The sequence below is a fragment of the Malurus melanocephalus genome, unplaced genomic scaffold, assembly GCF_030028575.1.
Source record: "Malurus melanocephalus ecotype Western Australia unplaced genomic scaffold, MMel_1.1 scaffold_157, whole genome shotgun sequence".
NCBI lineage: Eukaryota > Metazoa > Chordata > Aves > Passeriformes > Maluridae > Malurus > Malurus melanocephalus.
In genome coordinates this window covers 1431765-1458320 of record NW_026623389.1, presented here as the reverse complement: position 1 = coordinate 1458320, position 26556 = coordinate 1431765, and the positions used below count along the sequence as shown (strand labels likewise).

At 37.5% G+C, this 26556-nt stretch overlaps 1 protein-coding gene across 1 annotated transcript in view; it reads left to right on the top strand.

Annotated features, from left to right (window-relative positions):
• UBE2K (ubiquitin conjugating enzyme E2 K) overlaps positions 1-19915 on the top strand; it is a 39758-nt gene extending 19843 nt beyond the window's left edge. The window contains exons 3-7 of the mRNA XM_057371794.1: positions 2946-3004; positions 5478-5560; positions 14408-14507; positions 17845-17973; positions 18342-19915. Coding sequence (XP_057227777.1) covers positions 2946-3004; positions 5478-5560; positions 14408-14507; positions 17845-17973; positions 18342-18416 — 446 coding nt within the window. The 3' untranslated portion in view covers positions 18417-19915. The remainder of the gene's footprint in view (positions 1-2945; positions 3005-5477; positions 5561-14407; positions 14508-17844; positions 17974-18341) is intronic.
• Positions 19916-26556: the final 6641 nt, after the last annotated feature.

Genomic DNA, 26556 nt, shown 5'->3' with positions numbered 1-26556 from the left:
ACATACCTTTGAATACATTTAATTATGAGAATATAATAAAGACCCCTTTTGGGGGCTAAACTTATTTTTTATTCTGATTGTGGCAGGGATCTCCTGTAAGAGTAATGTGATTATATGCTTACTTTAATCTAGAACACATATACATCAAGGAGCATAATGAGAGTTACTGCCAGCCCAATTTCTGGTGTTTCCTGACACTTGAGTAATCTGCTTTGGAATGTTAATATATCCGTAATATAGTTAATGCATTTATTTCCTTATRTAATTATGAAGGGCGTGCCAGTGTGGGTTGTCTGCATTTTATGACTATTGCAGTAATGCATGCTKCATAATTACTGACTGATGTTTTGTCATCTATAATCTGAACAGTGACACAGCAAGAAGTGCTTTATGGAGAAGAACTTACTAATGCAGTCGTTCAGGTCAGACAGTTCACGTGATACAGGAGGGAGTTCTAGAATCCTTGTGAAGTAGAAAAAAACAGTTGTTGACCGTAGTTGGTGAGGTATCTGAAAACAAACTGCTGCTGCAAAACTTTTTATAGGTGGTGTTGTAACATGAGTTGAGAATGACTGAGAGGAAGAATGCCATCTATTGGCAAAAATTACAGCTCTTACTTTTCTGCTAGTAGTGTCAACTCACACTGATCAGTTATCAGAATATTGTGAGACATAGGTTTATTGAAATATGTTTACATCCCCATGTTAAAACATGTTTAAAGAGAGGACCTTTGAGAGACTTAGTTAATGGCTGCTGGGTTTTACTTGATTCAAGARTTTTTCAATAGATAGGTTGGGTTTTTATGGATTTGGATTTTTTTTTGTTTGTTTTTTTTAAAGCCTGCATGACATAATTTCAAGTCAAGCTTGCATATGAGCCACAGTAACTGCAGAATTATAATAGGGTATTTTCTTGAAGGGAGTTAGCTAAAAATTGCTCCAACTCTTGTGAGACCTGTTCCAGTGGGACTACAGAAGGAATATTCTGCCWTTACTGTTTAATTCAATTTCAAGCATTAAATAGCTACAAAAAAAAGCCATACATTTGCATATTCTTTAAAAAATGCAGAAATATTGGCGTGCAGAAATTAGTATATTAGTGATTTGCATTTTAAATGTAGTATTAAGAGAATCACTCTATAGTTGTGTTCACATCTGTAAGTCTATATTTTTAACCATAAAATTCAGTGCAAAACAATACTGTATAAATAATACTACCAGCTCATCAGTCTCTTGTGAAAAATATTGGTAACTGAATATCCTGTTAAGCAGAAGACTGTAGTAGTTTGTGGGAAGCAGAAGAAATGGTAATACCTAAGGATAGATTTAATATTAACTTAGAAAATGGTGTGGCAGTATAACATGGAAGAATTGATGAATTTTTGTAATCCAGGCACCAGTGTAGCTGTTTTGTTTCTTAAAAGCAGTTGCTGCTGAATTATGCTTCAATTTAGAGAAAAGGAAAACCAAGTATCTTTAAGGTCTCTTAGTGATGTATGTCTTCAAAACTGCTTTTCCTGTCCTGTAAGCAGACAAGCAATCAATTTAGACATTGACTATTATAATTTTGGATTTATTGACCTTATATTTTCTGTTAAAACTGCTCAAGTCACTGTAGTGTTAAGTGAGGAAAAATACAGCTGTGGACAACAGTGTAAAATATCAAACTGAGACTACCCAGTTTCAGGTGGAGTGTATTAGACTGAATTGCATTTTAAAAGTGCGAACCGTTAGTGTCCGCTAACGTRCATTTTGGCACAGATAAAAAGATGCCATAGACTATAACTGCTGAGAGTATTGCTTTGAGGCTTTTTTTCCCCTATGTAWCTTGCTGCTGGTATTGTAACTATTTGAGAGCTGGTTTTACATAGAGTGATTTGTAGAGTAAATCACTCTGGAAATCTCAAGGAAAATAGATTGCAAATACTTCAGCTTTAATTCAAGAAAATGTATAAATTGTAACAAAATATACTGAGGGAGGGAAAAGGTTTCTGAAAGAATTGCAGCAGGATGAGAAAAAAAATGCAAGTGAGTAGAAATGGTTTTCATTTTTATAAAAACGAAATGTCTAATTTGGTGTTTATTTTTTTAATACCCTGTTCTTTTTGTCGAGCTGCTGCCTCACAGATGGCCTTCACTGGGCAGGCAGAGAGAGTTTGAGATTGCTCCAGAAGAACTTGAATATTAACAGAATTATAATGGAAACAGGATTGGGACTGATACTGTGACAAAGAGATAAAACTGAGAAATGTTTAAAACTGAATAGTAGGAGGGATTTCTGTCTGCCAAGCTCATATTGTCCTTCATTGTATACTGTGGCACTTCATATTATAGTAATGGTACTGGTGTGTCCAAGTGTTTGCCAAACTGAAATAGAAGTAACTACTTCAGGTAATAATGTAGAAACTAATAAAAGTTACATTGGTTCCTCCTTTGTTATTTTTTCCCAAAGTGTGGGAGCTTTTCTTAAAGACTTATTTGAATACATTTGAGTTCCAGAAAGTTTAAAATTAAATACAGGTAATTTCAGTGTAATAATTTGAATTTGAAGAAMATTTGTCATGAGGTATCAGAAAAGAGTCAAAATAATGTGATATCCCATATTCAGCCTGAATGTTCCTGTGGCCTCTTTTTTCATCTGTTTGGRAGCTGTTTGGTTCATAGTTTGGTATATGTTACTAAAATAAAGCATAGAAATTATAAGATTGGAGATGAGAATGTACACATTAAATATACCTAAGAAGTATAGATTGTGATTTACATAAGCACATACAGCTTTACTAGACTGACTTTATGTGCATTTATTTATGAAATAGATTAAATCTGGGTAAATTTGAATTACTTCAAAACCTGTCCATTTAAAAGTGTAAGATTTAATGTCATGAAAGACTAAGCTTGAGTAATGTTCTTTTGGTTTAATTTCCAACTTGTTCTTGTCTTTTGCAGGTGGAAGGTATCAGCTAGAGATAAAAATTCCAGAAACATATCCATTTAATCCTCCTAAGGTACTGCAGACACATTTTTGGATAATACAGTTTGGCTAACAAGTTGGGTTTGAGTATTCTTACTTAYTTGTTTGCATGTGTAGTATCTTTCTCTTCTAGACAAAGATTGAAACTGCTATCTTTAGGTAGAAACAAAGCAGCATGCAAAGCTGTATCCAGTCAGAAGTGCTYTGATTGTTCCCAAAAAGACAAACTGGCAAATTCTGGGGAGAAGCTTGAACCTTATTATTGACCCTAATGKAATATCTTTTTGACAAAATAAATACAGTTTTCAGGTAGTTTCATGTGATRTGTAGAGTACAGCTGTCTTCTGTCCCCCTCAGTATTGTTGAGGAAATAWTGTAATCAATAGTTATTGGTTCTTTTAATTTCTTGGGCTTCATAAGTTATGCTTAAATGGTTCTTGAATCTAACTTACCAAGTTTCTAGTAATAATTAGTGATGAGTACAGTTTGTCTTGAAGAACTAACAGAGAAATATTCTTACTCCAGCTCTGTTGAAGGAATAGATAAAATGTGTACATGGATGAGAGATGAGAATCGGCTGTGGTGAAGTCAYTTGTATGCTTTTCATAGCTTATTGGCCTTTTAACTTTACTGCATCTTTCTAGAACTTCAGATTTGTGATTCCACTCCAAATAATGATGTCCTCAGCCATTTGCAGGTGCAAGTGTACATTCCTRTGCTCTGATTTAGTCACTCTTCAGTGGCTTCTTATGACTCAATAGACTCCTGAGTTGTCTGACTCAACTTCTTGTTTGGTTTTCTGTTTGTCTGAAAGATGTCTTTGAACCAGGAACATGTCCTAGATCCTTATTAGTTTCATCCTGGTATGTAGTACTGGGAAGGAACTGGGGAAGAGGACGAAGAGAGAGCTGCCAGTAGCTCATAGGTTCTTGAATTACTTCATTGAGACTGGAGCAAGAGACACAGAAAATCTTAATGAAATGTCTGTTGGTCAAAGTTCTTGATATTTGCACATGTTCTGGTGGGAGCTAAAATAAGGAGAGCTGAAAGAGGTCACAGATGCTAAAAGATGGGTCTGTAGACCATGATTTAGTTGCTGCTTTAGGGCTTGGTGGTCTCCATTTCCTGAGTTCGTTGGCAGCTGTTAGAAACTCAGTGCACTGTAGCATAGCATTGCTTATTCTGGGGTCCTGAATTGGAGGCCTTTTTGCTTCTGTCTGCCCTGCCTTTCGTCTGAAAGATTTCTTCAGCTTTTTCAGTATATGCTTTGATGGCCATTGTTAGAAATTATCTAGTATTTACATCACTGTGAGAAATTATCTAGTATTTACATCACTTTTTACATTTTCCAAGTGATTTAGAGAGTTGAGATAGTTAAGCCATCATGTCAGCTGAGGCAGTTATTATTTCTGTCCTGGAAAGCAGAACTGTTCTGGTCTTGCTTGTTTAGACACCAGATTGCACTGGTTTTATTATAGCCCTGTATGTACAGTCTTTTGCTGTAGTGCCTGACAGATAATGTGCTCTTTTCACTGATTTGCTTGCAGGTCAGGGGCAAAAATTGGAAGATCTGTTCTATATGTAAAATGTTTTTCAGGAGTGTGGGGTGAGAGGGAGGAGGAGATGAGAAACAGGTCAAAGTCACTAGAAGGCAGTTAAAGTGCAACCTGAAATCAGGGGTTTGAAGAAAATGAAGGGAGAATTTCTAAAAGCATGTATGTACTTTCCGAGGATGACTTTGGGCTCCAAGACCTTTAGGTGAAATACTGCTTTTACCTTTCTCAGTGTCTTAAAAAAAGCCAGAAAACCCAAACCACCAAAACCTGATTTTAGTAATGCTTTGTGAATGTGAATACATTTTAGTATAAAAATACAGACATGACCAATGAACAAATGCTGGGACTAGATCCTTTCAGTAGCACAGAAACATAATTGTAATCTAGTTAAGTTTGGGACTAGTGAACAGCTTTCTGCATATGGGGTATTGAGACTGGATGGATGTAGAAGTAGTAGTGTCCACCAAGGAAATTTTTGTGATACTTCTATAGTCAACAATTTAGCTCAACAGTGAGTGATATCCAATTCCTGTGTTAAGAGTTCAGGAATTTGTTTCACTTTGTGAAATATTGAAAGCCCACTTCTAATAATGTTAGAAGTTTTAAATCTATATTTAACCATCTGCTTGTCAAAACACTTGTACTGCGGGAGGTTATTTCTAAATAACTTTGTGTGATGCAGGGATATGAATACATGACATGTGAGGAAATAGGAATGAGTTTGGGGTGCTGGAATGGGCATTTGGACTAAAGCAAAGCTCTAACAAACAGCCTTACAAACTTGACACCTCCTGGAAAAAGCAGTATCACGTCTTAGTTCCATTTCTAGTATTGCRTTTTCTAAATTAGTATTTCTTCCTAATGTTACATTAAATGGTGAATTTGAAATGTTTACTTAGTATACTCCATTTAATTGCTGTTTTTGTTTCTAAAAATCATCTTGTTTTTTAGGTGCGGTTTATCACCAAAATATGGCATCCTAATATTAGCTCAGTCACTGGGGCCATTTGTTTGGATATTCTGAAAGATCAATGGTAAGATTCCATGTGGGTTTAAATGTGCAAAATCAAATGTGCTGATGTGCTGGATGGGAGACAACAGCTCACTTTGCTTTTTACCTTGTACTTATTATTTGACATGTCTTTAAAGTACACAGTATTTTGGTATAGTATTCTGAGGTGMAAATGAAATGATTGGGTGATAGTTTTGGAAAGCACTAAGTAGCTAYTTTATACATGGAGAGCTCTTCCAAAAGTTTTTGCACTAGGGTGAACATTTCATTGTTGACATTTTGGGTGGTTTTGTATGAGGTTTTTTTAAAATTTATTATTTTTTGYTGTTAACAAATACTACCTGTTGCCTCCTTTGATCAGTTAATGCTACTGCAGAAGTTTTAATAGCAATAGACTTTGGAATAGACTTGTGTCCAAACTAACAGCTCCACTCATTGTTCATTAGCTTTTCAAAGTAATTTATTTCATGTGGTTTGAAGATAGTGTGCACTAGTTGTGTGATAGACATGRTACTTAACACAAATAGTTATTTTCCTCCATGTCTGACCCAAAAGAATAGGACTCTAATTCCCCAGGAGATCATATCAGTATCTAAACCATACAAACTTCAAATGCTTGTAAAGTCAACAACTTAGTCAAGAGTGCTGTTGGCCAAGTAGATATCAGTTCAGTTTGAAACAGAAACTTTAGACGAGAATTCTGAAGTCTTGAGGTCTTGCAAGTGACATGTCCAGTGTATTAATCTTCTACAGAGGTACAAGGTTATAGAAATCATCCAGCACAGTGTAGAACAGTTTAATTCCTGGAATGAAATCATGATCATAAGATGTTGTCTTTCTAACTTCTGGAATGGCATATATTTTCTTGCGGTCTCAGAGTAATTGATGTTCATTCAGGCAATAGAATCTGTCAGTATACATGCCATGGTACGTGGTACAGTTTTTCTTATCAGTAATGCCAGTGCACTTTTAGATGCCAGTGTACCTGCATCTAATTATTCATACCACCCTACAGTTTTACTGGAGATTAATGACTCCTTAATTGTGCAAGTACTGTCTCCTGAGAGATTGTACTCTACAGAAGATTAGTGAATGGGCACAAGGTTGTCTGTAAGTACCAAAAAGCAACAAAGACCTAAAAAAAATCATGAGCTTCAACTTAATTTATGTACTTTTGGGGTTTTTAGTCAAAACTTTTGATATTTGAGAAGAAGGGATAGGAGAGGATATTTGACCTATGTTCTTGCAATCTTTGAGTTATGTCTAGCACAAATAATTTTATCTGTGTCTTATTTCTGTTATTTCTACTTGATAAAAAGCCCCCAAACATTAGTATTTTCCTTCTCTAAGAAGTATACAAAATAGGAGTTTAGGAACAGGAGTTTGACTTCTGTATATTTAAACTAACTAACACAAGAAGCACCAATATTATGCCTGTTATATAGTTTTAAACTCTTCCTTTRGAGAACTGTCTTCATTTGGAAGCACTAAGAAGAATTTCACAGAACTTGGTGATGATGGGGGAGGTTTCCTGTATACTATAATCCCTCTTCAAATGACTCTTACTGTAGTGTGATCCCTTCATTTTCTAGTGGTGCTGTTTATAAATTTTGTTTCTTTTCAAGTCATAGAGTGGTAAATGAAAACCACTTGAGCATTGTTGAAGTGCTTGTCAAAGCTTTTAATCCTTGAGTAAGAGCAAATTTATAGCTGCCTCCATTGCTTACTGTTTGAAGCATTTCCATATTGTATAGAAAGGGCTGTTTTTTCCGGAGTAGCTTTCTAAAATTCACTAAGCTATATGAATGGTTAATATTGTTTAAATATGTTGTTTATTGTTCTTTAATATGTGCAGCTTTAGTCAATTAAGAAATGCCCACATCATAGAATGGTTTGGGTTGGAAGAGACCRTAAATATCATCTAGTTCCAACCCTCCTGCCGTGGAGAGGGCCACCTTCCACTAGACCAGGTTAAATATAAAGTGGCAATATTCATAATACACATGCACACAGATGAAAAGAAGTATGTACAAAGGTATTCTTGAGAAAAATTACCCTTGAGTTCACTGTAATACTCACAGATATCTCTGGATTTTCTCAGTGGCCAAAGGATTAAGCCTTGGTGAGGGTGTTAGCCCAGGCTTCATTGGCTTTCCATGGCATCCTCGGAGTCTCACAAACTTGAGAGTTTTCTGGCTCTGAGAGTCATCCCACTCATAGGGATATGCTGGTCACAACTTGCTGTGTCTGGGAGAGCTTAAAGGGTCTCAGTGCCACTGTTCATAGRTAGGGTTGCAAGATTATTGACTTAAATCATCAGTAAATTTCCATCCTGGCCACAAAGATGAGTTGGTATTTACTGGAATATTCCTTGTTTCCAAAAAGAAAAACATTATTTTACTTGGTCTCTTGTTCAGACAGAAGAAGGAAGTTTCAAGGCTATTGGTTAGAAAGCAGAAGCTTGTTAGGCAACAGAAGTTCTGGGAGCAGTGTTTTTGATATGCTCAAGGGAACCTAACTCTCCAGGTGCCACTAAACCAGTCTGAGACCTAACAAGCATTCCWGAGACCACAGTTGTCCTAAGGAGGGAGCCGGGGGCAGGATGTACCAGCACACACCACCACATTTAAGTTTTCTGCRTGTCTAAGTTGAAAAATGGTTTGAATAAAATAACTTTATTAGAAAGCAAATAAACAAAAAGCAAGCAATATCCCATCCCTCCCCCCAAGATTAATAATTTACTCTTTACGTTACTTCACCAGGCATTCAAAGGTAAATTGGACAAATGCAAATCTGAAATATTCTGGTGTCAGTATTCTAGAAAATGTATTTCRTTTCACAGTCTCTCATCAAATCTTTTAGTAACAAGATCTGTTTTTGAAGTGCGGCTTCATTGACTTGTAATGCTCTTTACTGAATAATGCTCCTCTTGTTGCTGTATTTAAATCTAAGTCTCAAATTTCACTGCATATCTGTTTCTCAGTGAGGTTTGATAGTTAAGGGACTGGAGAAGTTTGACCTATGTGCCTTAGTAGGATTTCTGAAAGAGTTAATAAGTTGGTAAAATYCTCATTTATAGATGGTGAGTACAAATACAAAGACTTTAATGTGTTTGTATAGTTATAAAAAGTCTCTTCCCTACTCTCCCATCCTGTGATAATGATTTTCTGTTCTATTGAGCATAGTTGAGATGATATTCTGCATACTGGCAGGAGATTTTACCAGTTTGCGAAGTAATGTCTTTAAATTAATGAGTATAATGAAATTCTTTCTCTGCATTGCATGCTTGATGTCGAATATCTTTGCAGCTCTGGATTTTCATCATGTTTAGATTTTTAAATACCTGTTATGCCAGTTTGTTTGTGAAGCAGCTTCTGTTTGCTGATAGAATTAAAATTGGGGTATGATTTTGTAAAAAGAATACCGTTTATGCTTATCTGACATAATTTTTGTTATGTGGTTTCACTTACAACGGCCTATATTTATCTTCCAGGCTAGCACTCTGTCTCAAAGCTTTAATCTTAAATGTATCTAATACAAYGTATCTAATATAGTTCATTGAAACCTGAGGACCTAATTACTTGAAAGCTGTTCCACATAAATCCCTTGAGCAGAGATTATTAAGTGAATGTGTCATGGCTGCATGTATGGCTACAAAAAGACTCTTGGGTTTTGTGGTTTTGACAGACAATAATGAAAAATAATTTTTTTTCATAGTGACTCTACTGGAGGATTCATACTTCAGTTTTAGTTGAGATGCAGAAATAATTATAAGAGATAATACAATTTTAATAGAGAAATAAGCAGCAGCCAGCTTGTAATCGTCTTCCTCGGCACCTAAAACTGCTGCATTCTGTTCAGGGTGTTTGAGGAACTCTGAAGCTTCTTAAAGCTTTAAGAAAAATACAGAGGAATAKTAACATGGTTTGAGGGAACTCTTCAACAAGCAGGCTGTCCTTCCCCTCTGTGCTATGTCAGAACTATTCYATGATTCTTTTTTTTTTTCTCTGATGGGTGCCCAGTCTTGTATTTGTCCTGTAAATAGTGACTATGCAAYGGGCTTCCACTCAAAGGCCTTATTCATTTCTTTCCAGATTCCATAAGCCCTTGGTACAAGGTCCCAGGGATTTTCTCTTGGATTAACAAGCTTTATTTATTTCACAAATGGAATAAATATTGCAGATTATTTGGAAAAAAGTGTTCCCATAGCCATGTTTGGTTGACAGAGTRGAGCTGCAATCTGCTGGCTACAGCTGTTGCTGTTGTTTTGCTGGCTAACCTCTCAGAGTAACGAGAGAGATGGTCTCCTAGAGAAGAATGAAAAGAACATAAGTAAAAATTTCCTAAATGGAAAATTATTTAGCCTTTAAAAATGAAGAAGAAAAATAAAACCTGGCAGTGTTTTGTAATCCTCTTAGGACTCTCTCAACTCATGGAAAGGTAAGGGATTTCTTTCCTCAGGCATGCTGGGCACAGCTGGCTTTCTGTGCCTCTTAATGTTACCACTACAGTCACCCAAACTAGGGGTGCTCTTTTTTAATGGAAATGCCCAAAGATATTACCTAAAAAAAGAGAAAAAAAAGTGTGAGTGAACACAATGTATATCAGTTCTCTTTGTTCTGTTTTAATCCAGATTTCACTTATGGTTTAGCAAATGCAATGCCAATAGAAAAGCCTGGCTTTTGTTTGGATGTCCCTGAGTGGAGGCTTTTAGTTTGAAGTTCTCTGAGGGACAGGGTGCCCCTTCAGAGAGCTCTCTGCAGCTCACTGGTACAGGATAGTGGCCTTCTCCGATTATGCAGATGGCAAACCCCAAGCTTGCATGATAGCTAGACAACATTTGGGGGTGGGAGTGGGACTTAAAGTTTGTTGTAAGTTTTGGGAGCAAAGAGGAGCCAGTAATGCAATGGGAGAAAGGCGGTATAAGGTCATGYGCAGGGCAAATAGGAAGTTGTAAAATTCATTATACAAGCTGGCTGCTTGTTATTGGTGATTGGTCAGGTTTCCATTGAAGCAGTTTACCTGTGYAGAGAGTTGTAGGACAAGAAAGATGGGAATCATGGGAAAAATCTAGAGTGAAGTAACAAGAGTGATGGTCTAAGCAAATCAAATGTACAATGAATGATTGGAAAGCATTCTCAATGTGCTGAATATCAAGYATGGCGAAGAAATAGATTTTCCAAGAGCCTTCTGAGGCTTCAGTTAAGAACAGATTAGACAGAAGTCTGTCAGGAGTGATATAAAACCTTGCCTTTGGCAAGGAGGAGAGAATAAACCTAAAACCCTACCATGCAGTCAGCTTGAGTTACCAAAGGGAATTGCTTGAACTCCATGAGTTATTGCACGTAAATSCACACCTAGAAGTAAACTTCAAATGTAAAAAGAGTTGGAAATTCCTAATTTTTTCAGGGTTCTCTTCTGGACCAATAAACTTTTGAGGTGCTTCTCAATTGGAAAATTGAGAAGACATGTATCTTTGCACTGGGAATTTGTTTTAAGGAAAATACAGCTTTTTTTTTTTTTCTTCCCCTGAACATTTTTTCTCTAACTTTGAAGGTGTTGAGTAAGGGGGGGTGTGTGTGTATTTTTAGGTTTGYGCCACTATCACAGTATAGATTTTCTTTCAGAACTGATGATGGGAATTGTTTTTGCTTTTTGCTGATGAGGARCAGGTTCTGCCCTCGTGGTATCTGTAAATATAATTCTAGACAGTCATCTCCATTCACTATATTCTCCCAAAAGAAGGTAGCAGGAAGAAAGAAGATCTGTTAAGTTCATGGGAAATCAGAATCTCTTTTTAGCTTTCCCTTCCGTTTCTTCTGTAAATCTTAATATATGTCTGAAAAACTAAGCTGTGTAGAAAGTAACAAGCCTGTTTCACTTTGTTTGACCAGGAAAGCTAATTGGTGTTCTAAAGATAGATTTTAGATGGCTATACGATAGTTRCACAAAATATGTCTGTTTTTCTTTACCATTAATCGCAAACTTTAATTTCTTCTTTTGTTTAATACAAACAGCAACTGAAGCTGTAATGGTTTTTCTTTTWTGTTTGAAGGATATTTCTTTCAGTATTTGTGTCCAATAAAGACTGTCTTACTATGCATGAGATAGGAGAGCTGTTTTGATGCATGAGACTTGRAAATAAGTGGCAAGCTATATTTTTAAATCTTTTTACAAATGTAGCTAAACCAGTCTTGTCCAAACATTATTTGAGAGTTTAAATTCTCTGATCAGATAGCCATCTGGATATCTAAATGGATATTTTAAAAGTTGTTGTTTTTTATTGTTCTTTTGAAATTGGAATGTCAGAAGTTCAAGTCCCAGTATGCTTTGTATAAAAATCTCCAAATGTAACAGATGAACAGGGATTTAAAGGGCCCAGCAGTCTTGAAAGCCAGAGACAGCTGGAGACAGCTGGTGTCCATAGCCTTTGGTTCCTAGTTATGCCCTCTGCTCCCCAARGTACATTTTACACTCCTAGAAGGTACAGTGTAAGTGGAAGTAGATTGCACGTAAAAGTGGAAGAGGCTGTGACCCTTTTTATGTCATCTTCCCTACATTATCAGATGTCTCTAAAGTAGRAGGATTTCTACAAAGGAAAGGGCAGAACAGCTTTTATTTGGAGAAAGACTATAACGTTAGTTTTGGTTGATAGATATTTCATGTTAATTCTATCCTTAAAGCTACAGTAAATAACATAGTGATATTAGTCAACCGGGAAAAAAGACTTTAGGTTTTATAGTGGGTGTGGTAGATGTGATAGTACCTGAAATACATTGCATAAAAATAAAAATTATTAAATGTATTTGAGCATAGTAAGACTTGAAAGATATAGTATTCGTGACACCTGAATGCTGGAATAGTAAACATATTGCATTACATTCCTGTAATATAGCAGATGAGACTGTGAATTATGTCATCAATGTGTACATTAAGTAGGTTAATTTMAAGATGGTATAAACCAGGAGAGATTACAAGCCCAAGGAAAACATAAGAGCAAAATAGCATTAGGTACRTGTAAAGAAAAGAAAATTACTGAGGAATAGATTTGGAACAGGAGAATTGTATGTTATGATGGTTTTGTGATTTGTCAGAATTCAGATTTTAAAGCATAAGGATTTTTTTTAGATGTAGATCTACAAAGTTCAGCTTAAGGGACTTCAAGCTGGTGTGGCAGTTGGAATGAGACACTGTGCTAATTAAAATCTCTCTCATTTGGGAATTTTCTCACTTGCATTTTGATGTAGAACACTGCATTGTGAAAACTCAGTGATAATTATCAAGCTAAAAAATAAGTTACTGAGAAAAATATTCTAGAATTAGAAACAATTAGGGAAGAATAGCATATTTGAATGGTTAATGACAGCAAGAAAGCTGTGAATATAAGCATCTGGGAACATAATATTTGGGTATCACAAATGTACCTCTTGACATTTTACCAGCATCTATTCTCTGTTCATTGGTATACACTGCTACGTGATTCAGTACTGGAAAATACATAAACTCCTGAAACCTAAGTCTGGAAATACACTTGCACTGTTTCCTTTGTAGCTAGACCATTAGGTCAAACTGTTCCCCATCTATTCTAATAAACTCTTTGCATTTACTTGCAATCTTCAGAAAACAAGAAACCATTTCCTGTTGATTAAAAATTGAKGTTTGTCTGTAAGAAGTTGGATGCMTGTGTTGCACAACTTTCCTCTGGCATTYGTGTGTCATAATCACTTTGCTCAAATCTAAAGTGTCCCCGCTCACCTTGCTACTAGTTCTTAAGCAGAGTAGACAGAATTGTGTWTTGGTTTCAACGTCTGTCTGTGCCATTGCCATAATGATTAAGAATCTAGTTAACTCTTCAAATAAAAAATACTCATTTCACGTAGTCTCTGGAGTTCTCACTTGGTTTCCAGTGTATGCCAACTGAAATGGTAGATAGAGATGTTATTTATGATTAAAATCCAATGAAACTGTATAAATGTTACAACTTTCCAGACTTCCAGTGTGTAATCATTTCATATGATTACTTTTGAGGCTTTATGGACTTCTCTGAGCGTTCTTGGTTTTTCCTTACTAAATTATTGAAGTCTCTTATTCTAAATATATTTTGAGATCGAGATAAAAAAAATGATAAGAATCTAGCACCTTAGCAGTTCCAACTCTGGAACTATRCTGTCTTCAACAGGGCTCTGTCACTGGGGCAAAGAGTGATTTTACAGGACCATTGTGACTACAGAATGTTTTTCTGCTGCTGACAGTCGTGTCAGGTTGTGAGAAAAAAGCAAGGRAGTATTTGACTGAACATTCCATAATTAGCCTAACCTTTTTATTGTAGTAGTAATTAACTCTGTAAATGGTTACATTTTATTGAAAATGTCATATTAAAATTGGTGCAAAGAGATGTAATGCATAGAATTCCTTACCTGTTAGACATCTTTAAAATGTAGGTCACTGCTCCTGCAYGAAGAGTGCCGGCAGAGGGAGCATCCCCATGCTGCCTGCTCAGCTCCRCACTGGGAGTGAGGTGCTGGTACTGTCACTGATGGAGAACAGCACAAGCTGTTTTGGAATTGTTTTTTGTGGGTTCTTTTTTTACCCCAGATGAAATTAATTGCATTAAGTGGGTGTGGTGTAGGTCAAGGTGCTTTCCAAAGGCATCAGAAAGCATTGTTAATGTAAAGTCCACATTAAAACCTTGTTTAAATACATATACACAACAGTATTTTAATAACTATAAGCTGCAGCAGTTCGAAATTGTTTCTTGGACTTACAATCATACATGAACTCATATCTATGATAGTATGATAGTACAACCAGAAGGGTAAATATAGGCATGGGATATGGTAAAGGATTTTTTTTTAATTTTCAATTTTAGGGCAGCAGCAATGACTCTAAGAACAGTGTTGTTATCGCTGCAAGCATTRTTGGCAGCTGCAGAGCCAGATGATCCACAAGATGCAGTAGTGGCAAACCAGGTAAGATACCCAGTTGACTGTAATTTTGTAATACTTCTGTAACCTTTGCTGACTCTGGTTAGGTCCTAAGCCTTATGGGAGAGAGAAGATTTTAAACCATTTATTGTAAAATTRCATATTGTAAATGTGAGCTGCTACAGTGATTTGTGCTCTTTTTGAATTGCAGAGTAAGTATTAGTTACTCTACAGTGTCAGGAGCTTTTGTCCTTTTATTAATAYTACCTTGTGAGAAATGTCAGGAGATAACAGCATAGTAAAATGAATTACAGTATAACTTGCCTTTTAAAATCTAAGGCTTCTAGTATAAGAAAAGCTTTAAATATACTACTGGTTTAAAATGAGTTTTAACTTGGTGGTGTTAATTGGATTTGGCTTGGTATATAGCTCTTCTTCCAGATTAATATGAATGTTYTTGAGGACTGTACATTTGTTTAATGTCAAAATTTTACGAATAATGACTTGGGGTTAACTATTTTAATCACTGGTTGAATTGCTATCAATAAAATTTTATAATCAACAARGCTTTTTACCTTTCAGACCTTAGTGATAACTTTCAATACTAATAAATAAAATGCCAGTTGGATCTTTTGCCATCCCAGGACTGGCATGATTCTGTTTGAAGTGCTGATGAAGGATAGAAACAGTCATTCCATAACTTCATAGTCTGATAATTCTCAACAATGTCCCAAGTATGTGTGTTTTCCTTTTTACTCTGGGTAGACAAAGAGGCAGCCTGGCTTCCCCACTGACTGGCATTAAGGGGGTATTTCAGTAAAACAAGAACAAAGCAAGTTGATTCTGGAAGAACCTTCTATCTCAGCTGTRTCATCTGTAAGTCAGAACCCTCCAGGATACGGTGACAAAGTGTGCACTCCTTCCCTCTAAAACTCAGWGTAGGGTGATAAGCATTTTTTCAAACCTGTCAAGATTCAGAGGGAAACATGGAGATCAGAGGTAGCCCACTGCACTGCTGGGTGGTGAGAGCTGTTTGCTACCACTGTACTCAGTAAGTACAGAAGGCTTACTTGTGGGATTCTGTAGGAAGGCTGCTCTGAATAAATGTCCTGGAACAGTTCTGTCAGGCTGAATTGCTCTGCCCAGAGAGAAGTGTTGGAAAGGCCACCAGGCATGTCCATGCACTGTCTTTTTCCCCAAATGTATGTCCTTACTGTCACACATCCTCTTCATTAAAAAGAAACACTAGATCCATTTTTACAAAGAACAAAAATAATGTTTCCTGTTCTGGCCCTGGTGATAGAATTTTGAGTGGGAATCATAACAGTAGAAGCACTTGAGTGGGTAGGAGTGTTTCCACAGACAGAAAACTTCATGAATCTTTCTAAATTCCAAAGAGCAGTTTTTCAGGCTGCCCCTGGGGTTGTGTCCAGTGGGACTGAGGCATGGCTGATGTGGGGAGAATTCAGTTTATCCTGTTTCCTGCAAATACCTGTATGAAAACTATACTGGGGTTTGGTCTTGAGTTACAGGCCATGTGTATGTAAGTCGAAAGCGATTTGAGAGAGATGGTGGTAAACACCTGCTTCCTTCATGTGTTTATTTGGTGCTGGGGTCTCTTTGGGTTTGATTGTTTTTTCCAAAAATTCTCAAGGAATTAATTATTCTCCACACTTGTTCTATTTTACTAAACTGTGTGTTGTCCATGTAAATAAATGGCAGTGTCCTACAAGCTCTTGAGCTGAATCCCGGAGAGAACTCCTGTTTGAGTAAGAGCAGTATTTTCAGATACCAGCTGTCTGGTGTATTAGTTGCTCTGGTTGCTGTGTTTTTTTAGTACAGCRTCGGGAACTGCCTCAGATTCCTGATACTGAAACATCAGCGAAAGTTGCCTTTAGGCTTTTCTCAATTCAGTGAGAAACTGGATTATTTACAGATACCGAAGTAAAGGAATTCTATTGATAGAATACTGAAAGCTACTTCTGAGTAAAATGCAATTGTGACTAATCCTTTGCACTTCAGCTAGTTGCTTTCTAGGGTTGGCAGTGTTCTCAGAAATACTTTTCAAAAATCAATTGAGTGAAGATCTCTTAAGACCAGAAGACGGTAGTACTTCAGGATCCTACTGGTGTTTAACTTAGTCCGTTGTCGTYTTTAGTTATTAAACCAAAAGAAATTTATTACAGACCACTGCATTTATACCAGTGATTAATTTCCAACAATASATTTCCTCCCATGTTTGTTTTAATGTCATTAATGCCACCAGATAGTAGATACACAAATTTTGAYATGTGGATTGGAATTAGAAGGAGGTGTGCAAGGGACACAAAGTTGGTGTGGGTTGTAGGAGAGGCAAAATTAAATGTTCAACATTTCACTGTGCTTTGTAGATCTAATTATGATTTTCATGTGTGAATGAAATGTCTAAGAATGTCATTCAACCATGTTTCAGTTCTTAAAATGTACCTAAATATTTGAAAAATGTATTTCCTAATATCTTGTGTTATTAATAGGATAATTTAAGGAGGAGGGTTTTTTTAAGACAAAAAAAAAGTTGCTTACAAAAGTTGCTAAAATGGGAAAATCATTTAACTTTTTTCCATACAGTTTATTATACAGATATTTATAGATTACCCACTTTCTTGGCTTTTGAGTTCTTGGCACACGCTAAAAACTCTGTGCAGTAGGGTCCAGTCTGTTGCTTATTGGAAAGCTAGTGAGTTATGAGATTGGTACAAATTAATATAGTTACATACTGGCATGATTTTGGGGGGGGGGTAAATAATAGCTTGCATGAACAGTTGCAGCTCCCAAGCTTTTTGCAAGTGCTCACCCATTTTTCAGCCCTTCTTCTGTCACCTGTATAATCAAGATCCTCATTCTCATGAAGAAGTCTAGTAGTAGAATGTTAGCCCATACTGAAAAACTGCAGAGATACTTGCAGTGCATAAGATCATATATATTAAGTGATTCGAAAAATGCATTAGAGTAGTACACAGTACCATGTTGAGGAGATGTTAGCATAGAGATAATTTGCAATTTGTCACACTGAATATAAATTTTCAGTAGTTGTGCTAAATATAGCTACTTTCTTTTGATCAGTGCAATTGGGGGCAGTACCTGATTGTACACATCAAATACCCATAGTGCATAATTTAACCGGAAGGCAAACTCATTATATCAAATGGTTGCATAGGTTTACTCTTTGTGTAATCATCACCTCTAAATTTACTTCAAAAAATAGCAGTGTGATCAGTATTAAACACTGTGGAAGATATTGTAGGAAGAATGATGGATTGCAATCTGCTGTATCATCTTGCTGTTTGGTTGGATTGCTGAGTTGATTAACTTTCCCTTTTTCTCTCCTCTCTCTTTTGTGTAGTACAAACAAAATCCAGAAATGTTTAAACAGACCGCTCGACTTTGGGCACATGTGTATGCTGGAGCACCAGTTTCTAGTCCAGAATACACCAAAAAAATAGAAAACCTTTGTGCTATGGGCTTTGATAGGGTAAGTATAAATATCTTAAATATTTTTCAGTAAGGGCAGGGCMAGTATATGTGTATCAATAGAGGCAGTCACCAGGATCATCAGAATCTGCTAAAGTAGATTCAATACTTCCATGACATCATGTAGGTCTAATTATTCTATTCTGTGAATTATTTTTAAGACTTGGAGTTTTAAAATACTGTGTTACAGATACATCTTGGGAGCTACCTCTGCCTTTTTGAAACAATTTTTCTATAAATTATTAGTTGAAATTTAAGAAATGGCAAACTAATGTGTTTTGATTACAAATCTGTGAACTTTTCATTCCACTTCCCAGAACTGCAGGTTTACACACTGAAAATATGATTGCTTTTGTTTTCTCATTGCAGAATGCAGTAATAGTGGCCTTGTCTTCAAAATCATGGGATGTAGAGACTGCAACAGAATTACTCCTGAGTAACTGAGCCATATAGAGAGAGCTGCTTCTGTAGTCCAGCTTGCCCCTTCTGAGGAGCATCACCATCTGTTATTCCTAGGATTCTATATAGATCTCTTTCAAAACTGGCATTCTTGCCTGATGATGCTATCTAGGCACTATTGGAGACTGAAAAAAGCGCTCTGTAAATAAAGCTAATTAAACGTCTGTGTAAATTTAAAAAGGGGAAATACTTTAATTTTTTTTCTTACTAAATATTGTAAAAATTCTTTGAGCTCAGCTAAGATAATGGGGGAAAACCATGCCTACTTTAGTGTTTAGCAGTGTGACAAAGACTAGCAGGAATTTGCTTCAGGATTTTGATTTAGGAATTCAGAAAGCAACATTTTTGAGTGTTCATCATCAAAATTGTTGGTGCCACTCATCACAGTTATCTTACTGTTTTTAACATGGATCCTATGTGCCTGTGGATTGACCTATATTTGCATGCTTGTACTTAATAGACATTATTAGGTAGGGTCGCTGAAGAGAGCACCATTGAAATATTCAATTGCTTTTGTAACTTTTTTCCTGACAGACTTTCAAGACTTACCCAAAGTTCCAAATGGTGACCTATTCAGAATAATTTTCTTTCTAGCTTATTAATTGGGAAGCCTGATTCTCCTCTCCCTTACATCATCCTGTTGATTATGTTTCATCATCTGTGGGTATTATGTGTGCCATTGCGGTAGTCTAGGCTCCCCTTTAAAAAGATATATTTTGAATTATCAGTGGTGATTTTCATCCATCATGTTATCTACACAATCATGTAAGGAGTATGCCTCGATACAGCACAAGAAGATGGAGCTGGTTTCATTTCCTTTTTTTTAGTCTTAAATAGCTGTAAAGTGTTCTTCAGTACATTCTGGATAATATGATTTCACAGGGTTTGAAGAAGGGCAAAGCTAATTCTCGTGTACTGAGAATGAAAAAAAAAAATTGAGTACTTGATATGATGCAATCAGCTGTTTTTTGCAGCAGTTTTCTAGCTTTATTTTGGGCTTCAGTTTAAGGATTGCTTACCAGGTACTTTAAAATTCATTCTTGCTTGCATTTTTCTCTGGGTAACACATGGAGGCTATGTTGGTGTTTTTACTGTACATACTTCAAATGCACATAGAAGTAGAAGTGTGTTCTCAATTTAGCTTTCTTTTGGATTGATGTTTCTGATAAACGAGAACTGAAATCTTACCTTGGCTTGTACATACAGTCAGTCTTTTTATTTGTATTAAAATGACATTTCATCCTGAGTGCAAAAGCTTGAAAATTATTAGTCTTGCAACTTCAAACACTAGTACATCTATTTGAAGAGAGCTGTAATATCTTTGTGAATACGATGCTAACTTTTGAGAGTATATCTGACAAGGAAGTTCAGAGAAATCCTGAGACTAGAGAGTGGGGATTGTGGGTAATGGAGTACTGTATCAGTCATCTTTTCTATGACTCTTTTGTTGTGTTCTGGTTTCTTTGGTTTTTTTTTTTGTTTGTTTTTTTGGTGTTTTTTTCTCCTAGGCTGTGGATTAATGGGGTGGGGAAATATATGCCTGCTTGGGGTTTTTCTAGAGCTATGAAGTACAAATTGAAATAGTGTTGCACTTCATGGTCTGTTTATAACTAATACTAGATGAAATCAGGAACATTATGATATCTGTTAAATACCTGGAGCATAGTAATAGGGGAAGAGAACCAGAAAACAGAGCTGTTGAGACCTGGCTAGTTCAGGGATGTTCCCTGTACTGCTCTGTCTGATGTGTCCAAATTTAAAACAGGGCACAGACAATAAATACTCTGAACTCATATCAGTGCAATACTAAATGCATTTGCTTAGTCTTTATATTTACTGCTTTTTAAGGTGTAGTCAGTGATCAGTTTTCTTGGGTTTTCTTGAGTTAAGTGTAAATCATTTGCAATGATGCCAAAGGAAATGAGTTGTTTTGACTTTCCTTATATTTATTTATTTTTTTAACAAGAAGCTGCTCCTGTTCAGCTGGTTTGCTAGGTGAAAACCAGGGATGGTAGGAAACTGGCAAAAAGCTACTTGTGTTAATCTCAAGTTGCTGTCTTTTCTGTTATACAGGCTAAGACTTCTTAATTACATCAACACTTTTTTTTTTTTACCCTGGTGGTAAATATGAATTGCTGACTACTTTCCCTTGTTCTTCGCTGCTATTTATCAAAAGAAAGGACTTGGAAATCATTGTTGGGGACATAAGACTTCTCAGTTACAGGCTTCTGAATATCTTCTGATAAGACCAGTTTCCTGAGAACAGCAGGCTTCTCCAGCAGTATGTAAAGTGATAAAAGAAGCTAGGGAAAGAGGGAGAGGGAGAAAAGAGGACATGGTTCTTAGGTGAGCATGGTCGCCTCTAGAAGAATGCTCTGTTTAGTTTTACTTCTCCCATGAAGTTACCTCATTTTCTTCTCTACTGCAAAACATTTGTCTTCCCCTTCCCCTTATGTATCAGTGTTGGATTCTGGGTTTTACCCTCCATCTGTGTGCTCAGTAGCTCAGTGTTAGCTCAGGTGCTGGCAGGAAGAAAGCTTCTCAAGAAGTGAGCCTGGAAGAAAACATGACTCCGCATTAAGGAGACATCTTTGGTTTGAAGTCCCTCTGAATTTTGACATGTGACTCCTTTATAAGGAATGGTTTTGTATTCTTGGTAATTATCAGAGTTGAATATAGGGATAATGTTGTACGAGGTTAGTTTAACTGCAGCTGGGGCTGAGCCCTATGAATTTTGCTGTTAGTGTTCAGCTTATGGTTGTGAGACATTGTACATACAAATGGTAGTTCTGTTTTCTGTATCGCTGAACATCGCTGTATTCAGGGCCCTGTGCATTCACAGACGTGGAGTTGCCATGCAGCCCACTCCAGCCGTGGACTTGRGCTGCACATTTACCACTCCTTGCAGCAAGAACATGAAACATGGGTACAGTGGCTTTCCAAGTACAAATAAGTCCTGCATTGTCTTCCTCTATTGTGCCAGAAGATGGCTTGAAAGTCATTTTGAAGTCTAAATGACCCCATTTTTCTAAACACGGTATTGGTAATAACATTTAGGGATTACCAGAGCGTCCAGTGGATTTCACTGCTGAACATTTTAACATGCATCCAGCAAAGTGGTTTATCCTATCTTACCCAGTTCCTCCAAGAGCAAAGTACAGCTTTGTTCTAAGGTAGAGAAATACCCTTTCCTGTTGCCAAAAGCCTCTGTTTTCCTATGAGTACCAAAAGCCCTGACTGTATTCCACCCCCTTGCCAAATTCATAGCTTCCTCCCATTCCTTCTGTGAACAAGCTATGTTCTCAGTGTGACAAATTAGTGCATTTTGGGGACAAAAAACCTTAGGAGCATATCATGAAAAGATGCATCATTTAGTGCATTCTGCATACTCCAAACTTTTTTAAGAATTACTTTGTTTAAAGCTTGCAACAGAGTACATGGGGCCTTGACTATAATTGGTTTGGTAGTATTTATGAGCAATTAGATACTACTRGTGTATGAATATGTCTTAGTTTTTTTCTAATTATCACTGTATTCAATGGTTTTTCATGTAAATTAGTATTGGAACACTGACATAGAGAATATAGAATTTTTTTGTAATTGTCTGAAAGGAGGAATTAAATAGCCAGAAAGAATTCTACCTTGTAACACCAGGTCTGCATTAGATGGTGTGGATAACAGAACCATTTAAACTATGCAAATTTAAGTCTTAACAGCTGTGACTCAGACTAGGCACTTCAGAGCTTATAAATTGCTTATGTCATTGGGGAAAGGAGAAGGGGAGTAGGGGCAAATCAAAACACAGGTTCAAGAGAGAGTTCTTGTTTACTGCGTTGGTCATACATTGTGCCAGGAAGTTCCGTTTTTTACCCAGGGGAAATCCACTGTGCATGTCCCTTGTTCCCTTTGGAAACACCACCAAAAGCTGGCTTGGTCTTAGAGGCTTGCCTGAAGTGGGAAACATTACATTATTTAGCAAAAAAAATGTTTTTACTTAAATGCTGATGAGCAGAGGCAATGAGAAGATGACGTGTCCTCTCCTGCTGTTCTGTTGTTGCAGTTAATGAGTGGGGGCATTGATTTGTGACCAGGTGTTTAGTTTTCTGTGGTTTTGATGAACAGTTGGTTTAACAAGAGATAGCAAAAGTGCATTTCATTGACCTCTGTTGCATCACATAACTAAAGCATGAAAATCAAAATGCTTGTRGGTTCCTAAAGCCTCTTCTGGGAAGACCAAACAGATGTTTTCAGAGTTACCATCCTCGTTTTCCAGGCACAGCTTTCTCCTAGGGCTAGGCAAAGGGGCAATCACTTTTTCTTGCTTGTTTTCTGATGTGTTCCAAACCTATCAGTGAATGATGTAGGTAGTTCTTGCTGCTTGTGGTGTTTGTGTCATCAGCTGATTCATCATCAGACTCACAAGACCAACTGTYGTCAACCCATTTGGCTTATGGCTTGGTTATTGCAGCTGCAGTGTTTGTTSGCAACAACTTAGGATTTGTTCTCACTGGACAAACCCTCGCAAATCATTTGCCCTGTACTGTGCTGTGCTGTTCGATCTGTGCTGTTCCCTGCTTTGTAGGCATCAAAGTGGCTCCACCGTCGCTCCTGGTGCTGGGTCTTTCATCGCTAATGTAAGTTCTGATCCACAGCTGGACAGACGAGAAAATGTACTGTGACAATGCTGTACTTGTCTGGTGTATGATTCGCAGTGACTGCTGCTGCTCTGGTCAGTGTCTGAAGGAGGCTGCCATCATAGGAATGCTGATGTCAACTGCTGAAGAACCCTGCTTTTCTTTCACCTTTTCCATCCTCAATTCTGACTTTTCTAGTACATAAATATTTACCAGTAAATACTGCAGAAGGTTGGTTCCTGAGCATCAGCCTTCCTGTGGAGGAGGAACAGGGGTGGGGAGGCTGGAATGCAGCATCAGTGTTTTTTGTCCTGAAAATAAAAACTACACAAACACTTTTGTACACAGATGATTTTTTTAAATAAACACACATTTTAAAAGATGTTGATTTTTCACTGGGAATGCTTAATAAATGCATGTTTCCCTGAAAACAGTTTTCATTTTATTTCTGGCAATTCATGTTGTTCTAAGATTACAGTCTACTGCCTCCATGTCAGTAATGAGAGAAAGGGATGATCATTTTCATGRTACACATTAAAAATTTTTTAATTTTAGAAAGAAGAAAATTGTGTAAATATAAGTTGTGTAATGAAAGCATGTGTTATTTCAACTAGGACTGCCTCATGTGATGGCCTAAGAGCTACATGTACAGCCACAACACCTGTTGTCTCCTTTCAAAGGCTGCGTCCGAAGGAAAAAAAGCTGATAACTCACAGAGGAAAAGTTCTCTCTGGATTTTCCTGCATTGCTCATGTTCATGACATCTTTGTACATTTTTAACTATGTACCTCAAACTGCAATTGGTTCATGCYGAGGCAGCTGACAGCTTCGTGGGTAATGTCACTGCCCTGCTGTTCAGCTCTAGAAGAATATAGGAGATGATGACTGTGGATTTGCTATCAGTACAAACTCTTCACTTTTGGCATTTGTCAATGTTTGTTAAATGGAATAAAGCAGTTTGAAGACAGTGGCTGTGCAGCTGAAGCAGTGAGYTTGCTGTGGAGCTGGTTGTAATACTCTCTTTCAGATCTATGTCCCATCTTCAGGTGCGTGTTTGTCCCTGGGCAGGTTTTGCAGGTTCCTGGGCAGGCTCTGCCAGCTGGGATAGGGCTGCACAGTTTCATGGTGTGAGATGTTTGAGTTTTTTGTTTAATTTTACTGTTATCATCAGGAACTGTGTCATTGTGGTACCTCATTCTTTAAGGGAATGAGGGAGAAGGGAGCACTCCCTGGTCCCTCTCCTACAGGTCTTAGCCTGACATTAATTCAGAGAAATGAAAAAAAACCCCACCATATTCCCCAATGTGTGTAGTTAGACACTGACATGAGTAACTGAGAGCTGCTTTATACTGAAATACTTGTGAAGTTGTCCAACAGCCTTGTCATTTCTTCCAGCACCCCAAAACTGGAAGTGAGTTCACAGCTGAAATGGACTGAYGGTGCTTGCTAGCTTGACTCGTCCTGTACTTAGTTTTCTGTTTCAGTGGCTGTAATACTGACACGTTTGGCTCTCAGACGGGTAACTGATACCTCCAATACAGCAAATCCAGGATTTTAAATTGTTTTTAAGGTCAAGTCGATCTGGAGCACCTGTGTCTGGTATAATGTCAAATAAATTACATTGCTTCGCTTAGTGGCTGCTTTGTGTTGAAATATATGAGTTCYTTAGGTGGGTTTATAACAGCCTGGTATGAAATAAAGGGTAATAAGCTAGGCTGGTGAGGAAAATATAAGTGGGGTGGGCAGTGGGAACATGGGGGAAGAATCTGTTTTGTGCTGATGATACCTGAGCCACCAGATGCTTTAGCACCCCACGTACTCCTTTGCTTGCAAGTGCTGCAGGGCATGGGCTTTTGGCCCCCTGYTCCTGCAGTTGGGGGTGGCGAAGGGGGGAGAGGGACAATGCTTTGGTTTCTTCCCTTTGTCTTTCCCAAAAGCTCACAATTGGCAGGTTAAAAACGTGGTAGATGGTGAATAGTCAAAACTCCTGCTGACCCTGGGAGGTTTGGGAAGTTCCTTGCAGCTGAGCTGCAGAGGTGGGTAGGAGGGTGGCTTTCTTGGAGGAAGAACATTTTACTAGTTACAGCCCCCAAAAAGAGGAGCCCATTTTGCTCCAAGATGGATTTTGGTTCAAAAGCAGACCTAGAACTGGTTGGTCCCATTTCACACTGCAGTCAGTCACAACGAAGAACTAGAACTGGAAATTGTGTCATTGCCACAGCTTTAAATTTCCATCAACACAAGGCTGGAGAATAAACACCAGACACAAAGCAGGTCCCAGGAGCTTCTGTAAATGGTGGCCATCACATCTTCACCTTGCCGCAAGAAACTGTTGGGTGTGAAGTGGTTTATCTATGTAGAAAGTGGCTTAAAGCATCCAAAGCTGCCAGTGCAAACGGAATAAAACAACTGATGTTTATGGTTTGTACTGGTAAAGAGGCAACTACAAGAAATGAAACCCATGTATGAATTTTACACAAGTGAATGACCTGCTGGGATGGGGACTCTGCTTGACATATGCCCTCTATAGCTTATTCCACATTCAAGTCTTTTGATGGTCTGAACCACATCCAAAATGGTGGGATAAACTGTCTCCAGGCCCTACTTATCATGAGAGAGAACTGTTTGAAAGAAARCATGTATGAACAAAATAGTTACCAAAAGTTCACTGTGTCAGACAATGTGGGGTGGAGGAGGAAAACAACAAAGCACAAACCAACCCCCACGTTTCTTAAAACCAAAGAGGGAAAGAGTTGTTCTTAGTATTGTTTGTGTGCCATTCTTTTCACCTGTGAATGGTTGTCATTTGTGAGGAGTTCATGAAGCAGAAATGTAGAGTCCCGAACCTGAGGAGGAAAAATTCAGCCACCAGTACARGTTGGGACAACTGGAAAGGAGCTTGGCAGAAACTGAGCTGGGGATTGAGGATCTGGACCAAGCTGAGTGTGAGCCACCAACCTGCACTCACAGCAAAGGCAGTAAAACTGCATCCTGGGCTGCAGGAGGCAGTGTCAGCAGCAGGCTCAGGGAGGTGATCCTGCCTCTCTGCTCAGCTTTCTTGTCTTACTGTGATGAAAGCTGYGCAGTCCAGGCATCAGAGGACAGAAAGAAACAGAAATAAATGTATATCTGCTAAGAAACACAGCCAGACTTTTATGAAGATGGGAACTTAAAAGATGGTAAAAACTTAGCTCTATGTAACTGAATGAAACTGAAACCTCAGCACCTTTCAATCCTMCACTGGTACAAAGCCATAAAGACTGGGTTCTATTGGGCTTTCCTATTATTCTTAATGGCACATTAACAAGTAAAGAACTCTGAAGAACTCTGAGCATCAGTTCCCTTATTATAATGAGAGAATCCCCATTCTTAAGTACAATATTTGAAAATATATGGCCAAGTACACCTTCCCCCTTTTTTTTGGAATACTTTACCTTCAATTTCATTGTTTTATACTCATTACCCTTAAATAGCTCTTATTTTTAAAGCCT